The sequence below is a fragment of the Geospiza fortis genome, unplaced genomic scaffold (genome assembly GCF_000277835.1).
Source record: "Geospiza fortis unplaced genomic scaffold, GeoFor_1.0 scaffold130, whole genome shotgun sequence".
In the NCBI taxonomy this organism is placed as follows: domain Eukaryota; kingdom Metazoa; phylum Chordata; class Aves; order Passeriformes; family Thraupidae; genus Geospiza; species Geospiza fortis.
In genome coordinates, this window is record NW_005054300.1 from 10,653,693 (window position 1) to 10,667,183 (window position 13,491).

The window sequence follows — 13,491 nt, forward strand, 5'->3', positions numbered from 1 at the left end:
CTTTCTTTTCTCCTTTCATTTGGATTCTAAATCCAGTGAGTGCTGTAATGAGCTGGGGGATGCAGGAAGTGTGTGTGGATATATATTCATGTCTGCACAGGGGCAAGCATGTGCTGTCACTGCCTACAGACAGCATCAGACAGCTCATCTTTAAATCAGAGGGTCAGATGTGAATCACAAGTGGGATTTCATCAGTAGTAGAGCTGCAATGCCCTTTGTATTTTGGGACTAAAATATTTTAATTCCTACCTCACTGCCATGCCTTTCCAAAATCACACCAGCCCTGTATCTTGGTTAAAATTTTGGAGAGTTGGAAAGATATGATTTTATTCTCTGAAAAATCTGACAATGGTTGATTCAGCATAGTTTCATATCCATCTTGTGATGGCACTTATTTTAAAAAGGCTGGATGAATACAGGAGCTATGTAAGCAGAATATGTATAAAATGAATAGTTTTTAATTTAAAAGTGGTTAATAGAAATGTAACAAGATCCACTGTCTAAATGTTCAAGTTAGACAAATTTGGGCAAAGTGATGGTGATAGTTTTTGAGGACAGAGGGTAAGCTTGGAATGCTTCAGCATCTCCAGCACTTGCAGTTTTGTATCAGAGGAGATGCTCTAGTTCAGATACAAGTTACTGAGTGTGATGCAGAGAAAATTTTCCTTGTCTGCATAACAAACATGTCAAGCTATATGCTGGCAATAATTCCTTTATGTCTCCATGTGCTGTGTGATCACAGAGTGGAACAGACTTGTTGGGTCACTGAGTTGAATCTCTGCTATGAAGAGGAAACCATACCATAGAATCCCTTTCATAATTTGATCCAGTCTTTGTTTAAAAACAGGTGTAAAAGGACCTAAGTATATTACTGGTGGTTGCCTTGACTCTGTGATTGTACTGCATCAAGGCTCAGACACAGAAAATCAGTTGTTTTGTTTTTTTCTCCGGTGGGGAAGAATGTGATATGTGAAGCAGAAGTCTGTGTGTTTGCCTTGAAGAGGAAAAAAAAGCCAGACAGGAAAAATTGCAAAATAAGAATAGCTGGCATGACCCAAACTCTGTGACAGTTTCCTTACAGTGCATTTTTGAAAGATCCAGTTTAGTCCAGCTTAAGAAAGTTTGGCTGTAGGAAATTAAGCTACTTACATAAAGTTTGGAAACCCAACATGACCTCTATATAAAAACACCCTCTTGGAAAGGTGATAGGATAATTTCCAGGACCTGCTGTTTGACTGGCAGTTTCTGAGATGAATTTAATTCTTCTTTTTATTTTTTTTCTTCCAGGTATTCTAGAGTGGCCATTTTGGACTAAGCTGGTAGTTGTGGCTATTGGTTTCACTGGAGGACTTCTGTTCATGTATGTACAATGCAAGGTGTACGTACAGCTGTGGAAGAGACTTAAAGCTTATAACCGAGTAATATATGTACAAAACTGTCCAGAAACTAGCAAAAAGAATATTTTTGAAAAACCTGCACTAATGGAGCCAAACTTCGAAAGTAAAGAAATGTTTGGGGTTCACCATTCAGACACAAACTCTTCACATTACACAGAGCCAGAAGACTGTGCTGCAGAAATCCTTCATGTCTGATTGCTAGCTGGAAGGGGTATTTCCATATGTCCTTGAAGATCTGAATATCATTGTTTACTGCAAACTGCTCTACCTTTTTAACATCAGCAAACAGCTGAGGGCTGGTGGATGAATTTTTTACATTTGTTTTTTTGTTGGAATTTTTAAAAATCCCTTAGGCATATCTGTCAATGTCATCATGGTTGCATACCTCTCAACATTTTGTGTCTCATACTGGCTGATCAAAGAGCCAGAGGATGAGGTATTCACAGGGTAGAATGAGCCTTGGGTTTGGTACCAAGGAAGCCGCTAGCGAGCTGTCACCAGCTTCATGGAGTCTGTTACTTCGGAAGATGATTCTTAAGGGATTCTGGACGATGTGTATTGTGGGGTTGGTTGGTTGGTCTGTTCTTTATGTGTCATGAAGGAGGTTGTCCCAGACAGTGAGAGAAATGAGAGGGAGTCTAATCTACCACTAACACTGCCACTAACATTGTGTCTCAAGCAGCAGGTGTAAAATTTTGCTTTACATATTGCAATGAGACTTACAAAGCATATAGCACTTTTCAAAATCTTTATTTTGTGATATGTATGTCAAATGAGAATGAAACTTGAAAGAATGTGTCATTTTTGAAACATTTCTTAATTCTTTACCCCATTTATTCTTCTGAAACATAAACCTCTTGCCTTATGAAAAAAAAAATTAAATTTCAGCCTGTGATTTCCCACACACGCCCACATTATCTTACTAAACGTAACACTAAAAATTTTGCCTCTTTGGGTTTCCTTTGAGGAGGAATTTTCTTCAAAGGGCATTGCACTTGTGACTTGTGTATGAGGAGTAGTGGATGTGTACAATGTTTGTTTTCAATGGTTTCAGTGTTCTGTTTTGGGTATTGGTTTCGAATTTTTTTTCCCAACAGGTCAGACCATCAACATACCTGCTCATATATACCTGAAGTAGCTTTCATTCCAAACCATTGGCAAAGGGTTTGTTGCTATATTGATATTGATAAAAATGTGAACTGTTACGGAAAAAAGGAAACTTAGTCAATACAGCTGAAACTGGTTTTCTTTAGTGCTGTGTCATGTGTGAATTACCCAAGAATTTGATGTTGTCAGAGGAGATGCTGACATACAAGTCTAGGAAGTAAATATCACATTAAGTGGATAAATTTAAAAATACGTGCTTGATGTGATGCACTGTGTGGTCAGAGAATAGTATATATCTGTGCTTTTGAATTTGGGACTGGCTTTTTAATCAGTCAGCTTTCATGCAAAGAGAGGGACAGCTTTAAAATCTGTTTGCAAGTCTTTTAGTTGCCCAAAGCCTGGGGTGTCTGCAGTTGATTTGTTTGTCCAGTCTGTTTCACTGCACCACTGTCCAGCTTTAAGCCCTCATTTAACCAAAGTCTCAGTGTGACTAGAGCAGAAATGAAGCCCCATGAAAAGTCAGCACATGAGGCCTCTGCATTTGAAAGCTGACTTTACCTACCTGAGCCCTGTCTACATCTCTGTCAAGTCAATGATGATAATATGGCTGGTTTTCATAGAAGTTGCCTGGACTTCTCAGGTAAAAGTTTCTGTTTACTTGTTGAGATAGTGAACTAAATTCTTAGCTCTAGTTCAAGTTTCACGTAGTATTTTTTGAAGTACAACTTTGGGTACATTTTTTCATAGTAAAAGCAGCTGCTTTAAGACTTCTTAAAATATAACAGTAAGAGATCAGGGATTTTTTCCTTAAAATGTAGTATTAATTTATTTCTAAATCAATATTTTAATAGAAGGCAGAGAAGGGACTCTGGTAAGAGAACACTCATCCCAGTGGTTTCTAGAAGCTGTTAGAGGAAAAGCACGTGTGCCTCTGTCACTTCATGCTTGAAGCTTACTGTCTGTGATCTCCATGAACAACGTGGTACCTTGTTCTTGAGATGTGTTAAAACATCCAGACCTCTGGGCAGTCCTGGTAAAGCTGCACTGGCATGGATTTGTGTACTGTACTAGCTGTCAGGATGTCCCACGCTTAAGTGATACAGGCAGACAAACCCTGCATACCCCACTAGTATCGGGGCAGTCTTCATGACCACACACATGCAGAGTTTGTTGCCTGTGCCTGCCATAATTCAAAGTGCAATTACTCAGGACCTTTCCCGAACTCTGCTGTGGGTGATCCTCTTCTATTTTGAGAACCCAGATAATACACTGTCTCGTTTTGTTTTCTGTTTTGTTCTGTGAAAGATTCACTAGATAAACTCAGGTGGGTCAAGTATCAGGTCTTGCACACCTTCATGATGTCCTTCTGAAATGCCCAAGTGCACAGGCCTGCCTGTCTGTGAGATGCTCACGTTACAGCTGTGAGAGGCACAGGCTCAGCTGCCAAGCTGCCAAGCTGTGCACGAGCTCACCGCATCTGCGGCCGGCGGGGGAAAGGAAGATGGACAAGTCCTGGATGAAACCTGGCTGTTCCCAGCTCACCTGAGCAGCTCTGGTGTGAGCAGTGTTCTGACATGGCCAATGCAATGAAGATGGACGAGTCCTGTATGAAACCTGGCTGTACCCAACTGACCTGAGCAGCTCTAGGGTGTGAGCAATGTTCTGACATGGCCAATGCAATGAAGATGGACGAGTCCTGTATGAAACCTGGCTGTACCCAGCTCACCTGAGCAGCTCTGGTGTGAGCAATGTTCTGACATGGCCGATTCAGCACAACACAACTTGCTGGTTCTGCTTCAGCTGCTGTTGTACATGATTCTAGGTGAAACATTGCAAAATCTCATTCGGTGTTTTGGAAGCTGCATGTGGAATGTGCCAGGTATTGTTCAGTGTATTCAGGGTTCTGGAGGTTTTTGCTGTGCCCCTGAGTATCTTAACTTGTAAAGAAAAATCATCTCCAGCAAAATCACTTGGGGAAAAATAGTTGTGAATGAAAATGTTTTAGCTAGTGTTGCTGCTAACAATTCCCTCTCCCAACAGTTCTTTTTGGAATGAAAATTAAGGCCTATTATTTAAACTCTTTATACTGCTTAGGAATGCTCATACCGGGAAAGGCTGCAGAAGAGATCCATCTGTCAGGGGGGTTAATTTATGCTGGTGACACTTCTCATGTTGATCCTTACTTGGTGTTAATGTTGGGCTTCTGGAGATGCAGTTCTGTGCTTCTGCATAGTGCCATGAAATGTTTGAGAAGGCTGAATGGTGCTTTTTTCTTCTTTCTCCTCAAGAAAATACGGTTGACTTTTTTCAGCTTCCAGCTGTGAGGCACTGATACCAGCTCAGGTGAGCTCTGTCCTTTACATTCAGATGTCAGTAAGGGGAACAATCACCCCCTGTTAGATCAGGCTTTCCAGTACTTCCTTCTGGCAGCTTTTGAAATTACTGAAATAGAAGCCTGGTGCTTGTACCTTGGGCAAAGTTAGCTTGGGTTACTGTGAGACTTTCCTGAGATCAGAATTTAAGTAGGAGGGAGCAGAGGCTTAATGCCATGTACTACAGTCCCTTCCCTAGGTTGCCAGAGCCTTTGCTGATATGTCCAATGCCCTAGATAACTGACCCCATTCTATTGACAGCACTCCTGTCCAAACAGACACCATCTGGGCCAAGGAAATTCCCCTGCTGTGTCACATTTGATGAATCTGCCAGGTCATGAACATGCATGATATTAGAAATACAGGTGTGTGCTGTAGAAGGTTGATCCTGTGTAAGAGCTGATGAGATACTAAATTCCTGTGGATTCTCAGGACTTTTTTCAACTGTAAGCCTCTATTTTGGGAGTGAGAGTGGTGTTTAAAATGTGCTCTGAAGAGATGGCCAGACCCTGGGACAGCTCCCTCTGGTTGAGTGTCACTGAGATTGGCTTTGCTTCAGCAAGGAGGCATTCAGTGAAGAGTGAATGAGCCTGTGAAGGGTTAGAGAAGAATTGGGCCTCTGTGCTGTACCTGGGAGTTCCTGGCAAGCAGTCATAACTCTGTTCAAGCCAAGCCTCTGTACTGATAGAGCACAAGGCCCACTTGGTGCTGTAAGGAAGGAGGCTGCTTGGCCTGCCATTCCATGGTGGGAAACCTTGGAAGTGATGCATGGATGTCACCATGCACAGGAGCTGGTTGCTTCTGCCCTGTGTGTGGCAGAATATGTATCTATTGCAAAGTAGGAACCAGGTCCAAATTTCTCCTAAAGCTGACGTGTGTTAAGATACAGATTTCTGGTGTGGTCTGCTCTGGAGACTGGCCAGCAATGAAAGGGGGGAGGTCAGTGACTCTGGGTCGGGTCCCTCTCAGATATGGGTCAAAAAGGGTAAATACAAAAGCAAGGATATTGCTGGCTGGATTTCCTTAGTGTTGTATTAGATACACTAAGAAAATTTCTAAGTGGGACCTTTTATTTTGTGATTATTTTTTAGTTTTGAGATATTGCAGTGTCTGTATATTCCAATGAAGTACTGAAAGCACTTGTTTTTGTATAGAAGATAACTGTTTAAAAATTGCAGCTAATCTTGTATTTAGGTAAAACATTTGTAGATAGGTGATTGTATAATGTTGAAGAACTTTACACTGGCATGTGTTGTATAACGTTTATACAAGACACTTCATACTTCTGCAGAATTTTTTAGTTATTAAATTTCTAGTAACTTAATGTATAGTTTTGTATTCTTTCATGTATGTTCGTTTTCTCAGTATTACCACTTGCAGAATTATTTTTAGTTTCTTAAACTGTAATTGGTTATTTGTGTGTGATACACAGGGTTATTGACTGCAGCAATAAAGTGTTTCTATAAAAAACAGAAAAACCCAAACCCCTTATAGTATCCATTTTGTTTGAAAAAGCATGGAGAGAAAAATTGAGTAAGATGATGATCAAAACACAGAACTTGATGGCTCTTCAGTGTAGCAGACCAGTGCAGAGTAGCATCCCATGACAATTTGATGATAAAATGATCCCTAATGAGAAAGGCATTGTAATTATTGGAATAATTGGGCAATTCCTTCGATGTAGGTGCTTTGGCTTCAAATGCAGGAATCATGGGGAGAAGTTTCTGTCTTCTGCCATGAAGGAGATGGGGAGAGAAGGTGTCCATGGGCCTTAAAATCTGACCTTCTGGAATCAACACTGCAAGGGGCATCAAATGCTTCATACCTGAAGTCGGCATGCATGCATCTGTGTTGAGGTGCAGAGCAGAAGATGCTCATTGCTATGATTTGCCTCTAGGAAGAATATTAATTTTGTGTACAGAAGAGGAAATCTTTAGCAGTTTCACTAGAATACATTTCTAGCACCAGTAGATCAAGGAGACCGCATGGCTGTGAGAGACCTTGCTACAAAGGCATACACACCAGAGAGCAAAGACCTGGAGAGTTGTGTCTGTAACAGACACAAGGGGGCTCAAAGAAAAGCTTTTCATTTTCTTTTAGGTAAGGAAGGGAAGGAAATCTTAAATATGCAACCCTGAAGAGGTATCTTCCATGCTAAACAAAAGTCTCTGTCCTACATTCCCTTAGTAAAGAAAGTCTGGCTGTAGTAAATTAAGCTACTTACATGAAGTTTGGAAATCCAACAAGGCCTCTATACAAAAATACACTCCTAGAGAGGTGGTAGGATAATTTCCAGGGCCTGCTGTTTGACTGGCAGTCTCTGAGATGAAAAGCTGATAAATGGTTTAAGGAACAGAGCCCACAAAGCCATCTGGCTGCCAGTTAAAAAGCGTTCCTTGTCTTGGGCTCAGGCATCTCGAGTTAATTATAAATTAACTTACTTCCTCTTGTAAACCGTATTTTCATCCAAAAGAGTGTTACTGTCACTGTGTGAAGTGTGTCCATCTCTGAGGCACAGAACAGCATTGGCTCAGCAGCATATGGCACAGCTGGGAGGAACAGGAACAGGATTTTTCATCTGGTCCCCAGGAACTGGAGCTGGCTGGTGAGTAGTTACTGGCTGGCAGGACCAGCATGACTTTTTTCTTGGAGCAGGGCAGAAGGAGGTAGTTGGGAAGCAAAAGGGAAGCATTTTGCAAGGTCCATGAGTGCCCTGTGGAGGCTACAAAGGTGTCAGAAGATGCAACTCCAGCTGCCAATTCTGAAAACCAAGTCCTCTCTCAAAAGCCTGGCTCCTGCCTGCACTGCTGCTCAGCCCCCTGTCCTGCTTTAGGACACCTCCCATCCCACTCCCCACAGCCACCCTGTGGACCAGTCTCCTGTCAGCCACCCCCAAATTCCAGATTTCCCTGTCCCTTTTCCACCTCATGCTGTGCTTGTCCTTCTCCTTTCAGTCTACTATTGCAACTCAAATTTTCTTCCTCACTTGCCCCTGGTCCAGACTGGCTGTGAGGGTTGTGCTAGCATGTACCAAGTTGCAGACAATGTGTGATTGACAGGAATGACCATAGAAGTACCCAAAAGTGACACTGCAAATAAAGGTCTATGTCCCCTTGTGATCCCAGCTCTTCCTGTACATCCTCTAGGCTCCAGTCTCTGATGTGTAGGATGCTCTCTGACATTTTGGCGTTGTGTACCACAATACAGCAGAAGAGGATGATTTTCACTGCCTTGGGGTGGATGTATAACACAAAATCAGGCAAGAATATCTCAATATAGAACAAAAATGGAACAGAGGAAAACTCAGTTCATCTTGGCTAGATGGAGAAAGGAGGCAGAGGAGGTTTAAAAAAAAAACAACAAATCAAAAGAGCCCTGGACAAAGGAAATGGGAAGCAAATTTAGTGCATTATACAGGGTAGAATAATTAGAAATGTAATATTGCTCAGGCAGGGTCGAGTGATGGCAAACTTTAGGAATACTCTTTAAAGTGCATTCTAGGAAAAGGCAAGAATGTGTCAGAGGAACTGAGATCTGAAAATAGAGAGTAGACTTTGGGATTATTAGGGAGATAAATGAAGTTGACTCAAAGGCATTAACATCAGAGGAGGTTTTGAAATAACTGAATAAAACACCAGAAGGCTGTACAGAGCGAGGGGGCGGGGGAGAAGATCACCACTCAGGGTGTGCTCATTAAATCCTGAACCTTCAAGGAATCAGGCTTGCAATTCCCAGCATTTTTAGACTTTGCTGAAACAAGCCTCCCAGTCAATTTTGCTGGCACTGCCATGCTGTGCTGGGTTGTTCTGATGCTGTCTCAAAGACCACCTGCCAACAAGGCAGGCCAAGCAGGCTTAGGAGAATGCATCACTGTTAGAGCTGTAGGGTCTGGTGCTGGGACAGCAGGTTCCTTTGTCATGGGAAACAGTTATCCTTGTGGTTGGGAGAGGACAGGAGATGTCTTGGGCTGGTGGCTTGATCCCAGCTGTGAGAGCACAGCTGTCTTGGATAGTGTGTCGTACATGATACCTGCTTTACTCCTGAGCATCCCAAAATAACTCACCAAGTACCATTCCTACAGATAAACCAAGGTCTCTCTAGAGCCTGGCTTGCCGCTTATTTTGCTCTCATGTTTACCTTCTTGCTTTGAAAGTGCTGTATTAAAAGAGAACTGAATCTAATAGTGGGATTATCTAAACCAGTATTTCCTTATGCCTGCAAGTTGATGGTTTATTTTAACCACCTGCTTTCAGGATTATGTTAAATTCGTGGTCATATATAAGCAGTTGATGTACACCAGAGAAATCAGATGTAAATTAAATCAAACCATTCCATTGAGCAGCCTTCTTGCAGCCCTGGACCAAGTCAAGCTGTGGTGGAAGTTAGAGGTATTATTTCAAGGATTAATTTGAACCTGCCTGATGTTGCACAAGCCTCTATCAGGATTCTACCTTTGCTTCCTGGACTTAGGAATTTTGCAGCAGTTTTCAGTCTGTCACTGCTGTTCTAATTTTGCAGTTGTCACAAGTGTGCAGCACAACATGATACCTAAAGAGCAGCCACTGCCACAGCTGTACTCCTTGTGTTTGCCTTGCCTGTGGCTTACCGTGTCCCATGCCTTTGGTCTCCCTCCTCCTTAGCACTGTTACCTGCACAGCCTCGAGCAGTGGTTTGGGGAGGGGAAACCTGAAAGCACATTGCTTTCCCTCTGCCTCCCTCCTCTCCTTAAGTCTAGCTGCACAGCTGCATCTGCAGAGGAAGGAGAGGATCTGCACATTTAGAGGAAGTGATGAGGTCAGGCAGTTCCAGATCTCATGGTCCTCAGGGTGAGGGAGGTGTCCTGACATCATGTTAACTGGGATGAAAGATCCAAGGAACACCAGTCCATAAAGAGCATAGGAAGTTCATGGGGATAGAGACTGTCAGCCTCTTGCAACCTAGCTGGTCCCTTGCAGAAGAGCTGTAAAGATAACTGTATTAAGTGTTGATATAGCAGCCCTGTTGGGGGTTGTGAGAGAGTCAGCTGGTGCCAGAATTGCCCCTGCCTGGATGGCAGAGGAAGGACACTGTGCTGAGCTTTGCAACTCTAGAGTTCCTTTCTGGGCCCTGAGGTGGGACAGAGGCAGTTCTGTGAACAAGGAGGGTTTTTTCTCCCCATTCTGGTGGAGTAATATGCAATTAGCATCCATATGTTCTCAGCTATTAAGCTCATGCCCCTTAGATTATTTATGTAGCTTGGGAATTTCTGTAGGCTCTGCTGCTCCTCTCTATCATTTGTTAATTGCTGCATTGTATCATTCCTCCCTACTCCCAGTCCTTATTGACATGTTTCAGGAGGGCCATCTGCCTACCCCAGCTGCCTGTAACCTCAGGAGGGCTGTAAGATATGTGACATCTTCCCAGAACAACCTTGTTTCTCACTGGCACTGCAGGAAGGTAAAGAGGGACAGCAGCTGACTTCTGCTGTGAGTTTCCATGTAGTAAATCTGAGGGGTGTTTAGGCAAAGGGGAGCTGTGAGTAAGGAGCAGCAAATCTCTGGCAGAGTAGATGTGGCCTTGCAGGCAGCTGTCCTGCCCCACACTAACTCTCAGCCAGACCAGGAATAGCAGCTGCTCACGTTTTGATTTCCCAGCTGCCTGCATGTGGCTGCACAGCTCCTGCTGCCTTAGTGAGACCCTCTCCAAGAGAAGAGTGAGGTGTTTGTGCACAGGTGGTGCAGGGAACAATTCCTGCCTCCCCAGGGAAAGGGTTGAGGGGGGTAAGCCTGAGCTGGTGGTGACTGTACAGTGTGGGTCTCCTTATGAGTGAGGTAATGTACTCTCTGGATAAAATGGTTGGGTTTGGGTTTTGTGTATCCTGCATTTTGTCTGGCAGGATTTTGACAAAGTGTTTGAAATTATGCCAAAAGTAAAAATTATCAATAACCTTTTGAATGTGAACCTAATGCTAAAAGTGAGAAGTGCTAAAAGAACTGACTTAAAAAGAGACATAGCTGTGAAGAGGCTGGTGAGACACAGCAAATGCATTCCTACAACTTTCCTGTACAGGGCTGAGCTTATCTAGTGTTTTTTAATGAGTTTGTAAGAGGAGTTGTAACACTATAGGGAGAGTCCCAGTCAATCCTTGGGCAGAAGAGCCTCAAACCATGTGAAAACAGAACTCATCATCAGAGGAATGAATTGTGTTCATATGCTGCATCAGAGCTGAAATGCACAGAAATGTGGAAACCCACTGATCAAGATTTGAACACCACTTTGTTCCATATTTGCAGTGAAAATGAAGGTGTCTAGAAGGAGGCCTTGGGTATGACAAATCTGTTTCTGAAGCACTTCATTATGTTAGAAGGGTTTCAGATATCTTTCAAAAAAGGCTGCGAACCTAAATTTAGAAACTTTAGGACTAACAGCTCTTGTGCAAAAGTGAAATGGAACTGTGAGCTCCTCGAAATCTTAAGGGAAGGGGAAAGCAAGGAAGATCTTATTGGGTTTATGGTGTGCTTCTGTGTGGTAACATTGCCCATGGAAGTGATCAGAGTGCAGCAGCAAGGATCCCTTGCTTAAATCTCAGAAGAAGTCAGATCTCCAAGTTGGGATTCTGCAACTGCCTCAGGTGGGTCATGCAACAGTTGGCCATTTTGCACTTCTGTTTGGTAGCAACAGACCAGAAATTAATGTTGATTATTTTTGAATCTTTTCTATGTCTGTATATAAGAGCATGTTCTGAATGTGGGAGAGCCTTGAAATCTAAGTCACAATACAGAAAATGCTTGAGTTACTACTTGACCTGGAGAGACATAGGAGACCTTCCCTGACTCTTCTGGGTGAGCAGAGCCCAGTATCTTCATGCCTCTGCAAAAGAAAACCAGGACCCTTTCAAGGGATCAGGCTGTCCGTGTTGTCCTTGTTGGTGTGTAACCACAACGTGTAAGTACCTTAAAACATAGAACAGGCTACAGCCTATCTTGGGAAGCTGGAGCAGAGAATCCATAAGTATATGTCACAGTGAGCTCAGCAGTCTGAGGGGCACAAGGCACTTTGCAATGGGACTTGCCAGAATAGAAACCAGCAGCAACTTCCAACTTTAGCTGGTTTTAATTGCTCACTTCCTCTGTATTTGAAGGTCGCTGCCTCACCTGCGGGCAGAGTGCCTCATACTGAAAGTGCTACCAAAGTATGATTTGATTAGTTACCATCATACACTAATTAATCCAGTACAGAGCCTCAGCTCTAACTGTACCACAAGTAAAGCACTCCTGAGGTGGTTTTAATTTAGCTTGTTATGCATATCTATCACTAAAGATCCACAAGAGCCAGAGACCAGCCAGGCCAAGTGCCTGACCACAAAGGGATGAGGAGCTGGGTTTGATCACGGAGCAATGATGAAAGGACACAGATGAGCAAAAGTGCAGCCTGGCCCCTCCCAGCACAATATCATGCAGCTGCTGCTGCAGCAGCACAGAGGAAGATGATCAGTGAGATAACAGGGCTGGCAGCATGTAGTGTTTGTTTGCTTGATGAAATACTCGAGAACAGTGTTAGTGGTCTTGGTGTCAAAGTGCCACGTGTGCAGTGTCACTGCTATGGCTTTATTTCTCTGGGCAAGTTGGAGTCTGCAGGAAGCACAGACAGCTCTTCTGTTCATAATGTCAGCATCTTAATGGCAGCAGGTGTACTCAGGGTGGGGAGTGTGAAATGGGATGTTTAGAGGGCTTTCTGCAAATGGGGAACTGGTTGTTATGCACAGTTCTGATCTGCAGACATGCTGGCGTTTGGTGTTACAGAAATACAAAGACAGCAGGGTGTTTCAAAAGCTCAGAGGAATCCAGGGAATAAAGCATGGGCACATACAGGAGTCTAGCCCTGAGGAAAGTGTGAGCTGTACACAGATTTGCACATTTGGTGAATAGAATGGGGGTACAGTAGGGTGTGAGTCACTATTCCTGGGAGTGTTCAAAAAACATGTGGTTATGGCACTTAAGGACATGGTTTAATGATGAATTTGAGTGGACTTGATGATCTTAAAGGTCTTTTCCAATCTTAACAATTCTTTGGTGCTATGATAGAGTGAGTAACTTTGGATGGTGAAGACAGTGGGATATCTGCAGTGCGTAGTGCGTTGTGTCAGTGTAGTGTGAGTGTAAGGAGCACACAGAAGAGTAGGTGTGCCTGCACACTGGGGTGGTTTGGGGGTGAGGTTACAGAGTGCAGAGCAGTTTAAGATGAAATCCTGTAAATGTAGAGGTGGTGAGGCACACGGGGCTGTGCCGACGTCAGCTGTGCCTGGCAGGATCAGGAATACTGTGTGGAGCACTCTGCTGCAGAGCTGAGAGCTTGGATGCTGTGTAGAGTTGTGAAACTGTGGAAGGTTATCAAGAGGAAAGTAGAGCACGGAGGGCTCTGTAAATCGTGCTGCCGTGGAGCTGGTGCACAGCAGGAGGGCAGGGGCACGGACTGAGCGCAGGGTGAGGACAGGGCTGGAATTCCGGGCGAGGGGCTGCTGTGCCAGGGCAAGGGCTCGGGGCAGGGCTGGAATTCCGGGCGAGGGGCAGCTGTGGCAGGACAGGGTGCTGGCCGGAGGCGGCACAGGCGGGATGAGGTAGGTGTGCCGGGCCGGG

The 13,491-nt window shown here is 43.8% G+C and overlaps 1 protein-coding gene across 3 annotated transcripts in view; it reads left to right on the plus strand.

Annotated features, from left to right (window-relative positions):
- The window catches only part of MARCHF8 (membrane associated ring-CH-type finger 8), an 84,686-nt gene extending 78,326 nt beyond the window's left edge, over positions 1 to 6,360 (plus strand). For 2 of the 3 annotated variants that reach the window (XM_014310213.2, XM_005416494.2), the window contains one exon: positions 1,288 to 6,360. In XM_014310213.2, the coding sequence (XP_014165688.1) occupies positions 1,288 to 1,592 (305 nt within the window). In that variant the 3' untranslated portion in view covers positions 1,593 to 6,360. The remainder of the gene's footprint in view (positions 1 to 1,287) is intronic. The other variant, XM_031062327.1, reaches the window with a different exon arrangement.
- The last annotated feature ends 7,131 nt before the right edge of the window (positions 6,361 to 13,491 follow it).